The sequence below is a fragment of the Lepisma saccharinum genome, chromosome 16, assembly GCF_977018435.1.
Source record: "Lepisma saccharinum chromosome 16, izLepSacc3.1, whole genome shotgun sequence".
Classification (NCBI taxonomy): Eukaryota; Metazoa; Arthropoda; class Insecta; order Zygentoma; family Lepismatidae; genus Lepisma; species Lepisma saccharinum.
The window spans coordinates 55,564,755-55,578,503 of record NC_139244.1 but is presented as its reverse complement, the minus strand read 5'-3'; the positions used below and the strand labels follow the sequence as shown (position 1 = coordinate 55,578,503).

The following is a 13,749-nucleotide window of genomic DNA, read 5'->3' as shown; positions in this document are numbered from 1 at the left end:
ACTCGTTTAGCATTTGTTGTATAATTTCCTTTGAACTTATTGGAAAACAAGGATTATATTGGGATCATACGGCTTTGAAGAACAGGAAGGAGGTCCAGGGGTCCGGACTCCCCGAAAGTACTAAAATTAAATAATGAAAATATTAGCATTTGTTGCATAATCGATGGTTATTAATTTCCTCTGATCTTTTTGGAAGGCAAGGATTATATTGGGATCATACGACTTTGATTTTATTGATTTGTTGTTTTTAGTCCACTTTATGCACAGTAAGGCTAATCGGGACTCAACCTACAGTTTAAAGTGGGATCTGAACCACTATGTGCCTCCACCGGGTATCGAATGACATTACATAGATGATCTATGTACACTATTACGCAAAATAATATGCATAAAATTTTAATCAGAAACTTACTTTTCTCCAACTACATGTAACATCGTTTTTGTTATTCGATAAATATTCAATTATTCATCTCTTTGACATTAATTTTATTGCCAGGGCACTTGTTTTTATGCAAGTTATTCCGATCTTAACTACAGGTAAGCTATGTGATGAATATGTGCTGTTATATCTCTATTCTTATACAGTCTTTTGACCTAATCGTGTGATAATAATATAATTTTAATTCATGTATTGTAATAAGTATTAATTTGATTTAATATAATTACTTTAATTTAAACATTATTATTATAATTATATTATTATTATTCCTGAGACACTTGGTTTGGACCCCCTCCCCCCAAAATATATTTGTAGATATGTGCCTGCATGCTGTGTATTCATTTTCCAACCAGTTGCATTGTTTTATATTATTTAATGAAACAAATATTTTACTCAACACACATTTTATATACAAATTAAGCAGAAAATGCTGCCTTTACCAGGATTCAAATCTGGGCCCTTGCTGTACCAATGGAGCTACCCTACTGCCATAGCATTGGTTTCTCATGATTTTTTGCTTTCACTGTTTTATCTGTGTGGAATTGTCTCAGGAGGTGATACCAGAATAGGATGTGTTGCCTTTGGAACACTGATGACATGGATAATGCTTGGTATTTCCCAGCGTGGAGTTGTATATTACATTATAATTTGGTACACACAGGAATGTACTACGTAGAAGTTTAAGGAAGAATCACAGATGTGCTACAGAAATTTAAGTGAAATGTGTAGGTAGAACAATGGTACGGCATGATAGAGACCAAGTTGAGTCCTGGTTGAGCATGCATTTTTTTCACTAAAATTTCTACATTGTACCTCTCCCATGTGCACAAATTATAAAGTAAAACACATCTTGTTCTGCATAAAATATGTGTCAAACTATGTAATCAGATGATTGAATCCTTTAAAGGATAAACAACATTTTAACTGTTTCGAGAGAATTGTTACTCAAACTGGGTTGCAACTTGGGATCTTTCCATTTCCCCACAATATTCTAAGTTATACATCTTGAAGATACTCATATGCTGTGAAGGTATTATAATTCGGGCTTAGCCAATACTGATGTATCAATATCGGCTGAGCCGATACCAGTGGTATCAGTATTGGAAGGTATCAGTTGGAATTTATTTACTGATAACGGCCGATACTTTTCCAGCATTTTTGTTTTTGACGGACTCCGCAGAAATGCTGCGAGACACTTTCACAGTCTAATTATCCTGGAAATTAGGCAAAATTCGAAGTTTTTTTTTTATATTTTGAATCAGTTTTGTGTGAAAAAATTGAATATTTTAAGCAAAAGTGTTGGTAAGTTAATGCAAATAAAGTGGACCTACTACACACAAATATTAAACAATATTTTGAACAACTTTCAATTATTTCGATTTCCAAGTATCGGTATCGATGGGATCGGTGTGGGTATTGGTATCGGTTCAAAAAGGTATTGACTCAGCCCTAATTATAAGGCATTTTTCAAATAGCAGTTTTATTCACAACCAGCAGCATAAGACAATCAAACTAATGAATAATTTTGAATAAGTTGTGGCATTCATTTGTACTGTAGTTTTTGCACTCAAAATAACACATTTCTAATTTTTCAGATGAAAGGCAACTATCAATTGATGAGAAACCACTACTTGTACAACTTAATTGGCATAAAGATGACAGGGAAGGAAGGTTTCTGCTGCGCAGGATAGATGACAAAACTAATGTAAGTTATTATTGCATTATATGTAGTGTTTTAATATTTTTTTTTTTTTAATGAAGATGTGTAGATGTGTTATGAAAAATATATTTTCTAAAACATAAATTGCATTTTCAAATTTACCAAAATACACAGCGAGAGCTTTCGATCTCTAAATTAATAAACAAAATATGTATTAGTGTAGCTAAATACATTGTGTTTGCTCAAGCTGGTGCAAGTAAGGAGTCTTAGCTGTGGCCACAATAGCACATTTTATGTTGTACCAACAATAACAAGTCATGCAAGTCATGAAAGTAATAATTGTGTATTTTAATTTGGTGAAGAATGGTATTCAATACATTTGAGAATGAGTTACAATGTGTAAGCTTTAATGTTAGTAAGACATGAAAGAGTAACCATTTGTGTATTCTTAATTAATACATCATTATGTGCACACACATAAGTGTTGTAAGGACAATAGGGTTTGAATACCCAAATTACTTGATTAGATGATTTACTTACTACACATGGATGGGAAATTCAGCTACCATAACACAATTCTTAGAGTTGTTTCACTTGACTTATACTGGACATATAATTTGCTTAACATATGCAAATGAGCCCTCACGGAACAAGCCCTTTATGTTCATGTGCAGTGCAAATAGGCCATTAATTTTCTTTTCAACAAAACATTACTACCACTTCCATGCCTTTTTTGACGATCACAGGGAAAGAGAGTTTCCATGCATATGACATTTGAGTTTCTGTTTATTAAGCCATTTTTGTACATAAGACTTTCTTTGCATTGTGATTTTCTAACACTGGGTATCCTTTTTTCTTTAAGTTGTGTATTATCATATCTTCTATATCAGTGGTTCTCAGAGTTTTTCCTCATTGTACCCTCTAGTCGTAACTAAACGTCTAATGTACCCCCACTGAAGGCTTTCTCCGAATAGTGGGTTTTGGGAAAAATTTTTGGCTGCCTGATTGGTGGGGCGTTTTTGGTATGTTGGGAGGCCTGTATCTGCAATAGAGGAAAATAGCATTGTGGCTGTATGTGGTAAGATGGTAAAGAAATAAACATTAGAATGCTACGTTTATTATTTTATTGGGTGTTCCTACGTTTACAATCTTTATGATAAGATACAATAATAAAAAATGTGAAACACATGTATGCTAAGAAGTATATTCAAAAACTTTAATTTTCATGTATTTTTCCAAAGTAAAGAAGGAAAATAAGTTTGTGAACAAACTGTCAAGCACAATTTTGGAGTTTTTATTGTAAATCCTCAGAGTTTCTAGTGAGAAGGATGGGCCTGTATAGCCTGACACAGTCTTTTTATGTCTGGTTGAACACTTGAAACTTTCAAGCGGAGATTCGGCTCCAAATGTAGTTTATTATACCGTGCGTTCATTTCGATCTTCAGCCGAGAGATCGAGAGAAGCGTGGCGGGTGGCGCTGACGGAGATGCTGACATTTGCAGCCTGTAATGCCCGCTTATTTTTATGTACATATGCAGACATTTATATAAATATTGCAAAACGAGCACTAACCTGTGTTATAAGAGTACGGTTTTAATTTTAGTAGCTTAGTGGCTGTATGTGCTGATGATTTTGACACGCCCATCTCCTGTGAAACACGACGTAGAGGTTTGTTTGGAGAACGTTCTAACGCTGCACCAATTTCATCGAGTTTTGCTTCGGTTAGAATCCGTCGTTTTTGCTTAGGCGTTTTAAAATTTAACGATCCAGTTTCTCATAATTTAAGGACAAGATATCTAACCGTATCTCTATGTGGAGGTGAAACGCCTGGGAATTTGTGTACAAATTGCCTACACGCATCTCGACAGGAGCCTGTTTTCACGTAAGTGTCATACATAAAAATTCTTTGTTCTAAAGTGAACCTTGCGGCTGGCATTCCAATCGTCTCACTGACATAACACACATACACACTGCAATAACACAAACAAGTAACGGCAAGTAACCAAGAATAACACTCTTGCGCACAGTACGAAATTAACACGCTCTTGGTTTACATCTGCTCGACCACTATATTCATAGCTCTGTCTTCATCTAGTCACGAAGGGACAAAAAACTTGAGCTCGAAGATTTCGGATTGCAAGGAAGCTCTAAAATTAAAACATGGATATACTGAATGACGACTCTCCACATGGTGCAGCAAAGCTGAAATCCAAGTCGGACAACCTGCACCATCAACACAACCCACTCCACCATCGCAACCAGACACCAGTAACAAAACCAAGTGGTTTGCCTTTCCCTACCATCCTACCACATCCAACAGCCTTACCAAAGCCCTCCACCCCTACAACATCCAAATAGCACACAAACCAACCTCCAAAATAGCTGACCAACTAAACAAACATAAACGGTACTTCCTCTCCCCCCTCAACAATCCAGGCGTCTATGATGCTGAATGCGAGTGCAAGGCTCATTACATCGGCAGATCCATCAGGTCCATCAGTGAGCGAATTCAGCAGCACCTATCAAATGCAAAAACTGCCCAACCCACCACTGGACTTGCCAAGCATATCAAATTCCACAACCATAAAATTGAGAAAGTACATGTCAAATACAAAGCACACACTCTCATATACACAACAATCAAAGAAACACACGTCATTATGCACTACACTACAATTACGCAGACATATAGACGACAGCAACACACCTAGTGGCGATTTAGGAAAAAAAACAACAGAAACATGCCAAGCAACAACACAACAAATTCCAATGAGGATGGTGGCAGTGGCTACCAAAATTAATAGAAGATAATGTAAAACAGCTTCAAGGAAAACATGAGTACCTTAATTAAATAACAAACATATAACAATCACGGTTGTATTGTAGATTATTTATACTACTTTTCCGGCTATTTATTTAATGCACCTTGTATATGCAGTAATTTTTTGTGGCATAAAAATTATTAAGTGAACTGTGTGAATTCCAGGTACCTGCTGTAAGTTTCCAGGAGGGAGGAAGCTTCAAACGGAAACTCTCGAAACGTGAGAAGAAACAACTCAAGAAACAAGAAAAAATAAGCAAACTCAAGAACATTGAAAATGATGCCGGGGTGGCTGAAAAATTATACACCGGTTAGTATTTTGTTTTGTACATTGGTAGAATTAAAAAAAAAAAAAAAAAAAAGTTAAATTAAGTGTGAAAACTTTGTGTTTAAAGGAATGGAAAATATAGTATTTCCTTTGTTAATTTGCCTTGTATGTTGTTTTTGCAGTTGAAATGTTATGTCCCTCTTTTGCAGTGGTGTGCCCAAGGGGGGGGAACCCCCTTTTTTTTTGTCCAGTATTTTAAAGAAAATGACGTCAAAGGCAGGGAAATATGGCAAAATGAGGACTGACTACTTGAAAATGTACACATAACCCCTCCCTTTCGAAAATCCTGGGCACGCTACTGCTCTTTTGAAACATTATAAGGCACAGGCAATTAATGTCACTATAGAAGTTACAGGGTAAGTCAGAAATATGGCTATACATTTGATCATATCGTGTGATGACAGTATTGTGGCTAAGGGAAAGTGAGATAGTACAATTGGAAAGTCAGTTCTTCAAATTGAAGAACAATATGCAACAATACCAACCAGACTCTCATTATTGCCCCAAACTGCTCACCCTTTACATCCAAGCATAATTGGCAATGCTTTGGAAAGTCACCAAAGCTTTACGATCCTTGACCACTGGAATGGCACGAATTTCTTTTTCAATAGCTTTTCTCAGTGTGGTGATGTCTCATGGTTTCTGGGTGTACACCTTTTCCCTCAAATAGCTCCATAGCCAATAGTCACAGGCTGTGAGATCAGGGGAGCAGGCTGGCCATTCTGTCCATCCTCTCCTTCCCAACCACCTGTTTAGCAATTCACAATCCAAAATTCCCCTCGCTGCAATGGCATAGTGAGGGAGTGCACCGTCATGTTAGAGTAAGCAATGTTCGAGTTTCATCACTTTGCACTGGCACCACAAGTTCATAAAAGTATTTCACAGAACCAATCAACATTCACAGTCTCTTCCAAGATTCACATTCCTAACAATCCTTCCTATCCAATCATTGCCCAGACTGTGACTGATCTGGATTTTGAACATGTCTCTTCAATAACTTGAGGATTCTCTCTAGCATAATAATTACAGTTGTGTCGATTAACACTTCAGTTCACTTAAAACACATCTTATTCGGAAAAGTACAATTTGGAAACAATAGTTCATCATTTTCGCTTTCCCTTAAAACAAATTCTCACAGTTCCAACTACCTGTCAAAGTCATCCTCGTTCAGTTCGTGGACTCGAATCTGCTTGAAGGGATGGTAGCTCTCGCATCTCAAAACATGAAAAACACTGGACAGACAGATGCCAAGCTCAAATGCACCTTGGCTGATTTCTGTGTGCTAGTGAATGCTTTCATAATCCTTACCGATGTTGCTGCATCATTGCTACTGTGAGTCTGTCCAGAATGTTTTCTGGATGTTTCCTGTTGTAAGGCAGTCGTTTTCTCTACTTTCCCACTGCATGGCGACAATGTTACATTACAATTACATCTTGCCAGTTTCATGGCCTCGTGATCATTCCGGTATGCAATTGCCCACACTGGAACTGTAACTTACTGCTGCATGTTCAGCGCCATCTTGTCTAATGACATAAGCTCGGGCACATGACCCTTATCTGAAATGAAAAAGAAGTAGTAGTTTCAAGTTTGACGTACCATTCACCATTTTGCTCTACAATGTACAGTAACACACTACATTTACTTAAAATGTGTATCCATTTTTCTGACTCACTGTGTATTACCCTGAAACTTACTTCTGTACTGCAAGCATACAAATCTGATCACAGGAACAAAATAGGTATTTAGGGCAGTACCTGGGGTCGCAATCATCCACCCTCTTACTGCAATCCACCAACACCTTAGTAGAGAAAGGATGGGAGGCAACCATGAGTACAACCACACCCCTGCAGTATCTCCCAACCAACCCTTTCTGCATGAGTATTTTCATTATGATGTGAAATCAAAATATAAAACAACCTTCTCCTGATGATAACCTTATGTTGTGCTGAAAATATTTGACAGTTAGTAATATTTTCTCTTGAAAAATGATGGTAGGACATTAAGTAACTATATCAATCTATCATATAAGTTAATTCAGTATTGTTAAGCATATGAGGAAGAAAAAGCAAACTTCACACACATAGCACAAAAAAAGTTAATATAATTGTGTTTATGTGTGCAAAATTCTACCATGAGTAATTATTTTCATTGATTGATTTGTTTTATTTTACTTTGCTAGCAATTATTTGAAAATTGATTTGTTTTATTTTACTTTACTAGCAATTATTTTAAATAGGGTTATTCTTTCAGATTCATGTTGATAATTCAACATTATAAAATGTGATTTCCCTAAAAATAATTAAATGGAATATTTTAATTATACCATATCACTGAACCAGTATTTAGTTTTAAATTATTTATGTATTTACTCCAAAACTAGGGTTAGACTGATAAAAGCAATATATTATCTACAGCCGGAATCACGAACCTTATGACCCTCTGTAAGGAAACCGTGTCACTTCCAGTAACTTATCACTTTTCATCAGCTGTTCGTGAATGGCTCGGCTATCATATGCTGTTCACTCGCACTTCATCCGACCTTTAATTTTACGTAACATGGAAAAACATATTCCTATTTTAACTGATAGATCTACACATTGAAGTATAACACATTTTTGAGAAGTTATTAAATACGTAAGTCTTGAAGCTTTCCTGGTGATGAATTATGAACAGATTCTCTCGGGCTATCAACCAGGTGAGTTGTAGAAAAGATTCCAAGCTTTCGAGAACTAACGTCACTCTCCACTCTCATCTTCAGGGTAGAAGATGAGAATGACATTAGCTCTCGAAAGCTTGGAATCTTTTCTACAACTCACCTGGTCTGGTCGATAGCCCGAGAGAATCTTTTCATTATTAAATACATGTTCTTGTTGAAGAATGCCATGTTCTATGCCAAAAGTTCCATTTATCTGACACCCCTTCCTCCTCCTCTCTCAATACGACAATGCCAAAGTAAAACTTACAAGAGAGTGAGAGAATTGTTTCTGTAAATTCAAGCCTTTTTGCTTTGTTGCTGCTCCTTCCACTAAATTATTGCCCAACATTGTTGACATGTAGACTATTGTTTTCTCCTTTGTGCAACAAATATACCGCCAATTTTAGAGGAAGATAAACAAAGATAAGCCGAGGAATAAAAATAGATTGTTTATCTTTCTGTTTCTTGTGCACTGGAAAAGAAGAACACGATAATAAGCACATTATTTAGCCACGTCTCATGCAAGTAATAATGTATATTTTCTTACCTTGATTCAGCAGTTCTTTTTTTGAACATTTTCGATGCCAACAACAATATCATCCCTGTCAAATTTGCTTCCCAAAAACGAACTCAACATGCCACAAGAGGCGATTTAACATCGACCACTAAAATTGGGGAAATCCGTCATCACTATTAACATCTGCTCTTGTTTATAGGAACAAGTTCTTCGAGGGGACTCACAACTTGACCAGTTGTTTTCCTTTCTTTCACCTCACCGAAAATGCAAGACGAAACACACAACCACACTCGTACACCAACTTCACTGCTTTCTCAGGATACCACCAACACAACATCACATAAACGTTAAGAACAACCTGTTTCTCGCCACTTTTCAAACAGCTGTATTTCCTAAAGAAACTCTGAGAACATGGAGAACTTCCTGAATGCATGGAAGTGAAGGAGGGCGAGTCATGACGATGAGGGCAAGGGTGGGGGAGGTTGATTTAAAATTAACACCTCTCAACAAGAGAGAAGAAAAGTGTGACAATATTTAAGAATTCACCCTCAAATATGAATTTTATTTTATTTGTAGGGTACAATGAAATGTGACTGCCTCAAAATATTTCTGTATCATACAGTTTTCTTTCCCCACTTTTTTGCCAGCGACAATGCTTCACTAAGTTGCCGTTTTAGTTTCCCTTAGTGTTTTTACTGCATAATCCAGCATTTTCGAACTGGATGAAAAGGACATACGAGTGTGTTTTTGTATGATGTAACTTTATAGACGTTGAAGTACACTCTGGAGGATATTGGAATGTGTGACATTGAGGTGTAGATCGGCCACGTTGTGACACACACATTTGTCATAAGTTACTGAGATGATGAAGACGATTCAAGGATAGGTGATATTTCAATTCGAAATTAGTTATTTTCATTTTTTTTCTCTAATTATTAATTTAGTGAATCAAATCATATGTATTAGCTTACTTGGCAACACTGTTAGGGTACACATACTTTTGTTTACAGAAGGTCTTAAGTTCTATGATTTTCACTGTACATAAAATTTAAAAATCTGATATTTGGAAAGGAAGCAACGTGTTTAGATATTTAGTTTAGTTTAGGGCATCTGAATTATGTATTTGTATTTATAAAAATACACCATATTTTCACTATATTACATGGTATTTGTATGTACCAGAGGCGTGGTGTGCATCAACAGCAAAATATTAGGAATTAATAAGTTGTTTCAATAAAATGACAACATTGTTAAATGCGTTAACCAACAACATTGCCATCGAGATATTACAGACAGACATTTTTTTCTGCAGCCAACAGAAGCAAGGAGGAAGGTCATTTTCGCTATCCTGAAGAGGTAACAAGGGGAGAAGGTGCCTATGTAACGAGTGCACTCACAGTCCCCGAAATGACGTGTCAATCATACCCCGGCACGGGGCCAAACGTCGTTATGTGTACGGGAGACCGGTCGTGACTCTCGGTCCAGGTTTTCAAGTTCGGTACTGAGACGGTCGTTTATTGTCCTACTATTGCGAGGCGGAGATTAATACCTTGAAATGTTACACTGTTTTGTTTACCTTTGATATGTAGATTCGAACAATCATAAAACACTAATAGCATAATATCCGGTACCTGAAAAACGTCAAATAACAACGCTGACGAACGGTAAAAAGTGAATATATATTGTAACAACAAAAAAAATTGCAATCAACAACTGTTTACAAAGCCTCCTCAAACTCACAACATTCACTCTATCTCTCTTTCACACACATGAGGTATTTTTACATGTGAAGTATGGATACAAATCATGGATCTCATTAACATATCATTCCTTTTAATTTTTAAACCTTTATGTGAATTTAGGGCATTTGTCTGCCAGCTCCTGTTCTCTTTCAAATTGACTTAAGTGCCAGCCCTCGGAAAGCGGTTAACTAAGACAATTGGGTCGGCGTGGTTAAATCTTTCGTTCGAATGAACGTATGCATCGAGTTGTAAACACGACATTATACAAGTTTCTCGGACGGGGGTATTACACACAAGCCTCTCTCGTCCAATGAGAACAACTACTGAATTACATAGTGATGCAAAAACTTAATTGGCTCCAGCTGCCGGAATACACTAATCAATCGTCGGCGCGAGCAAAAATTACCTTAAAAACCACTATGCAACAAATAATACTATTTCACGCACACGACCTTGCAATAAAAACAACTACACTTTCCACAATTAAAAAGGACTCATCAGTCAACTATTGACAAATTAAATGGTGCGACGGGGCGGTTGATTACACTAGAAATGGAGCACACTTTGACAATTTATACTAAATATTAAAGAAATGAAATGGAGCTTCTAACCCTGAATGCAGACAATTAAATTAGAACATCTGAACATGAAATTACCCTTTTTTATAACAATACCAAAAATTATCAGACGCGGGGGTTAGGTTCGGGGTTTCCTGAGTAACTTTGCGAATAAGTGAGACTTCGGCGTTAACTGTACGGTGTTGATACTAACGACGCACGTTTACATGGACATGAGACCCTCTGAAGTATACCGTACCAGACTCTGCTACATGGCGTGGTCATTCATCTCTCCTGGACGCGGGACTTGAACACGGTTCCTTTGTGGCGAAATTGTCCTCCGAGGTCGATCGCGACGAAGAATAATTGGGACGATCTGGTGTACTTGCACCTCCTTAGTACTTCGGGCGTTCCTCTTGCCACTAGCGTCAGATGTACGTGGTCATGCGCCGGTCAGGAATCTCTCCAGTGTGGGGCATCAATTGGACGTCGATCTGCAATCATCTCTCTCTGGTGACAGGCTTCGTTTGGGCGTCGTTCCGGAATCGTCCTTCCCTCTCTCTCTCTGGTAAAGAGCTTCGGTTGGAACGTCGATCTGGAAACGTCCTTCGGGCTTTGGTTGGGACGTCGATCTGAAAGCGTCCTTCGGGCTTTGGGCAGTGTTTGGTTTTGGCGTCGTCTGACTGGCTTCGGCGTTGTTGCAGGCGTCAGGGGAGTCGACGGACTCCCTTCTCTATCTTCTTTAGCCCTCCATTATTATGTAGTCCACGCTTGGCAAAAACAAATCACCGCGTAATCTTCACCAAAATAAGGCGCACACTGGTAACTCTCTATCTGCGATTCGTTCACGGTACGTAAGAAAACGAAGTCCACGGACGCAAAACAATGATCACGCGAGAGTGTAGCGCGGAGATGCTCTCTCTATGAAATCCGGGTAAAAACTGTCTCTGGGATGGTAGCACCGCATATTTATAAGAGATTCACATTCGTCCGTTGAAAACCACGCTAAGTAGCTTGGCTTCGCTTTTGGAGGAGATGCGAATGACCTGTGTCCATTGTCTTGAAATGCGGTCGGCAGCGCGTCTTCGATCCTTGCAGGCTTGGGCTCCAGCTGGTTTTCCTGGTCATCCGTGAACATGGGTTCGAACGCCTGCTGCGACTCAAGCCCGGTAGCGGCGAAAATAATCTTTCCTTATCTCCGTTATTTTATTTCATTTTCATTCACATCAAACTACTCTGTCACACTGTTTCTTTGTAGCTGCATTGCTTATATTCTTGCTTGCATAACTGTTTGTTTCTTTCACGAAAACGTCGAAGAGAGGGGTCCATGAATTCCAATAATATGTCATGTTCTAAGCGGCGGCTGTCACTCAAGAAAAACCCGTCCCCAACTCCCGACGTCTGGCTCGGATACAAATTTATCCACAAAATAAAGAACCTCACACTTTTATATTTGAACATAAAATGAATCAAGATATAAAATTAATTTATATCGAACTGCGTTTCACATGTCACTAGATACCGTGACACCTATGGAAGGAAAGAGCAGGGGATGACTTTGGAACAGTGTGCTATGGGGCTATTCATATGCCTGTTAAGTGGCCCTGTTATCGATCAGGCCTGCCGGCACAGGCCAGTGTTGTCACATTCGATTGGCAGAAAAGAGCTAAACCCCACCTAAAATAGGGATACTATTTCTCTGAAGCAACTAGAGCTAGACTTCAAAAGCCAAGGCTGGATTGAACTACAACTGAGACCAGTTAGGTAATAGACAAAAATATAGTTTTTTGGTGCTTTGGATAAATCTTGCTCCAAAAAAACTAAGTTGGCAACAGTAGTACATATAGCTGGACTTATCTTCCACAATTTGACTGTCACTGGAGGAGCGTAATTCTGTCATCTGCTCACCTCGCAAACGTGAAACTGACCCAAGAAATGTGTGGTTATTCTTCTTCCCCTTTCCACCTCAATTGCAAAGAAATAGAGATGAAGAAATGACAAGGCTCTACCACTATTCATTGGATTTTCGCGGTAACTGTCTCATGAGTGGTAGTTCTTTCTAGGAGTGTTTGTGGGTAAATCACTGAGGGGATTGGAAGGGGGTGATAATAATAATAATAATATAGATCGAAGGCATTTTGGGGAGGGGGTTGCAGGTTGGAAATAATAACGTGAAGCAGGCATAATTGCCGTACTGATGGCCGATAACAATTTTGAAAATGTCATGCCATGCCACGCCACTGGCATACGAGTATACCATCTGATATTATGCAATACCAGTAGAGTACTGATTAATCTGTCGCAATTACTTAATTAGAGTATTGACAGTGTCATCTTTTAATCACAGAATCAACTTTTGTCAGCCAATCTCTGTGCAGGATTACTGAAAATCCTCTATTTTGCATAACCAGCAGGTTATTCAGACTCCACAACAGTGTATTTTTCATATCCCGTGGGATACTTTGACTCTGGAATAATTGAATATGCACTGATAACTTCTGATACGAATCTCACTAATCAAATTGGTAAATGCCTTTTTATTTTTTTTTCAATTTATTATTATCATTCGCTAATCATTTTGTTGGTATTTTCTTTCAGAATTGCCTGAAACAAGTTTTACTCGTTCAATATCCAATCCTGAGGCTGTGATGCGCCGGAGAAGGCAACAGAAGTTGGAAAAGAAACTTCAGCAGTTCAGAAGCAAGGATGGAGGACCAGACACAGGAGGAACCTTGAAAATTTATGGGGAATCCTTGTGTAGAGATGTGCCATATAAAACATTGTTGCTGTCGGTGAGGGACAATGCTGCGCATGTTGTTAAAGAGATGCTGGCCAAATATGGTTTGGATAAGGAAGATGGAAACAACTTTTGCTTAGTTCAGGTAGGTAACTAACCACCTCAGGCTGATAAGTATTGGTTGTTGAAGATTGTTGCATATGCAGTTTATGTTATTTACACATATAAATATTTAAAATATCCTTGGGTACAC

At 38.0% G+C, this 13,749-nt stretch overlaps 1 protein-coding gene across 6 annotated transcripts in view; it reads left to right on the top strand.

Annotated features, from left to right (window-relative positions):
• Nucleotides 1–13,749, top strand: part of cno (adherens junction formation factor afadin) — a 446,647-nt gene that overhangs the window by 186,169 nt on the left and 246,729 nt on the right. For all 6 annotated transcript variants that reach the window (XM_083138204.1, XM_083138208.1, XM_083138207.1 and 3 more), the window contains exons 4-6: nt 2,035–2,144; nt 5,086–5,230; nt 13,358–13,641. In XM_083138204.1, the coding sequence (XP_082994330.1) occupies nt 2,035–2,144; nt 5,086–5,230; nt 13,358–13,641 (539 nt within the window). The remainder of the gene's footprint in view (nt 1–2,034; nt 2,145–5,085; nt 5,231–13,357; nt 13,642–13,749) is intronic.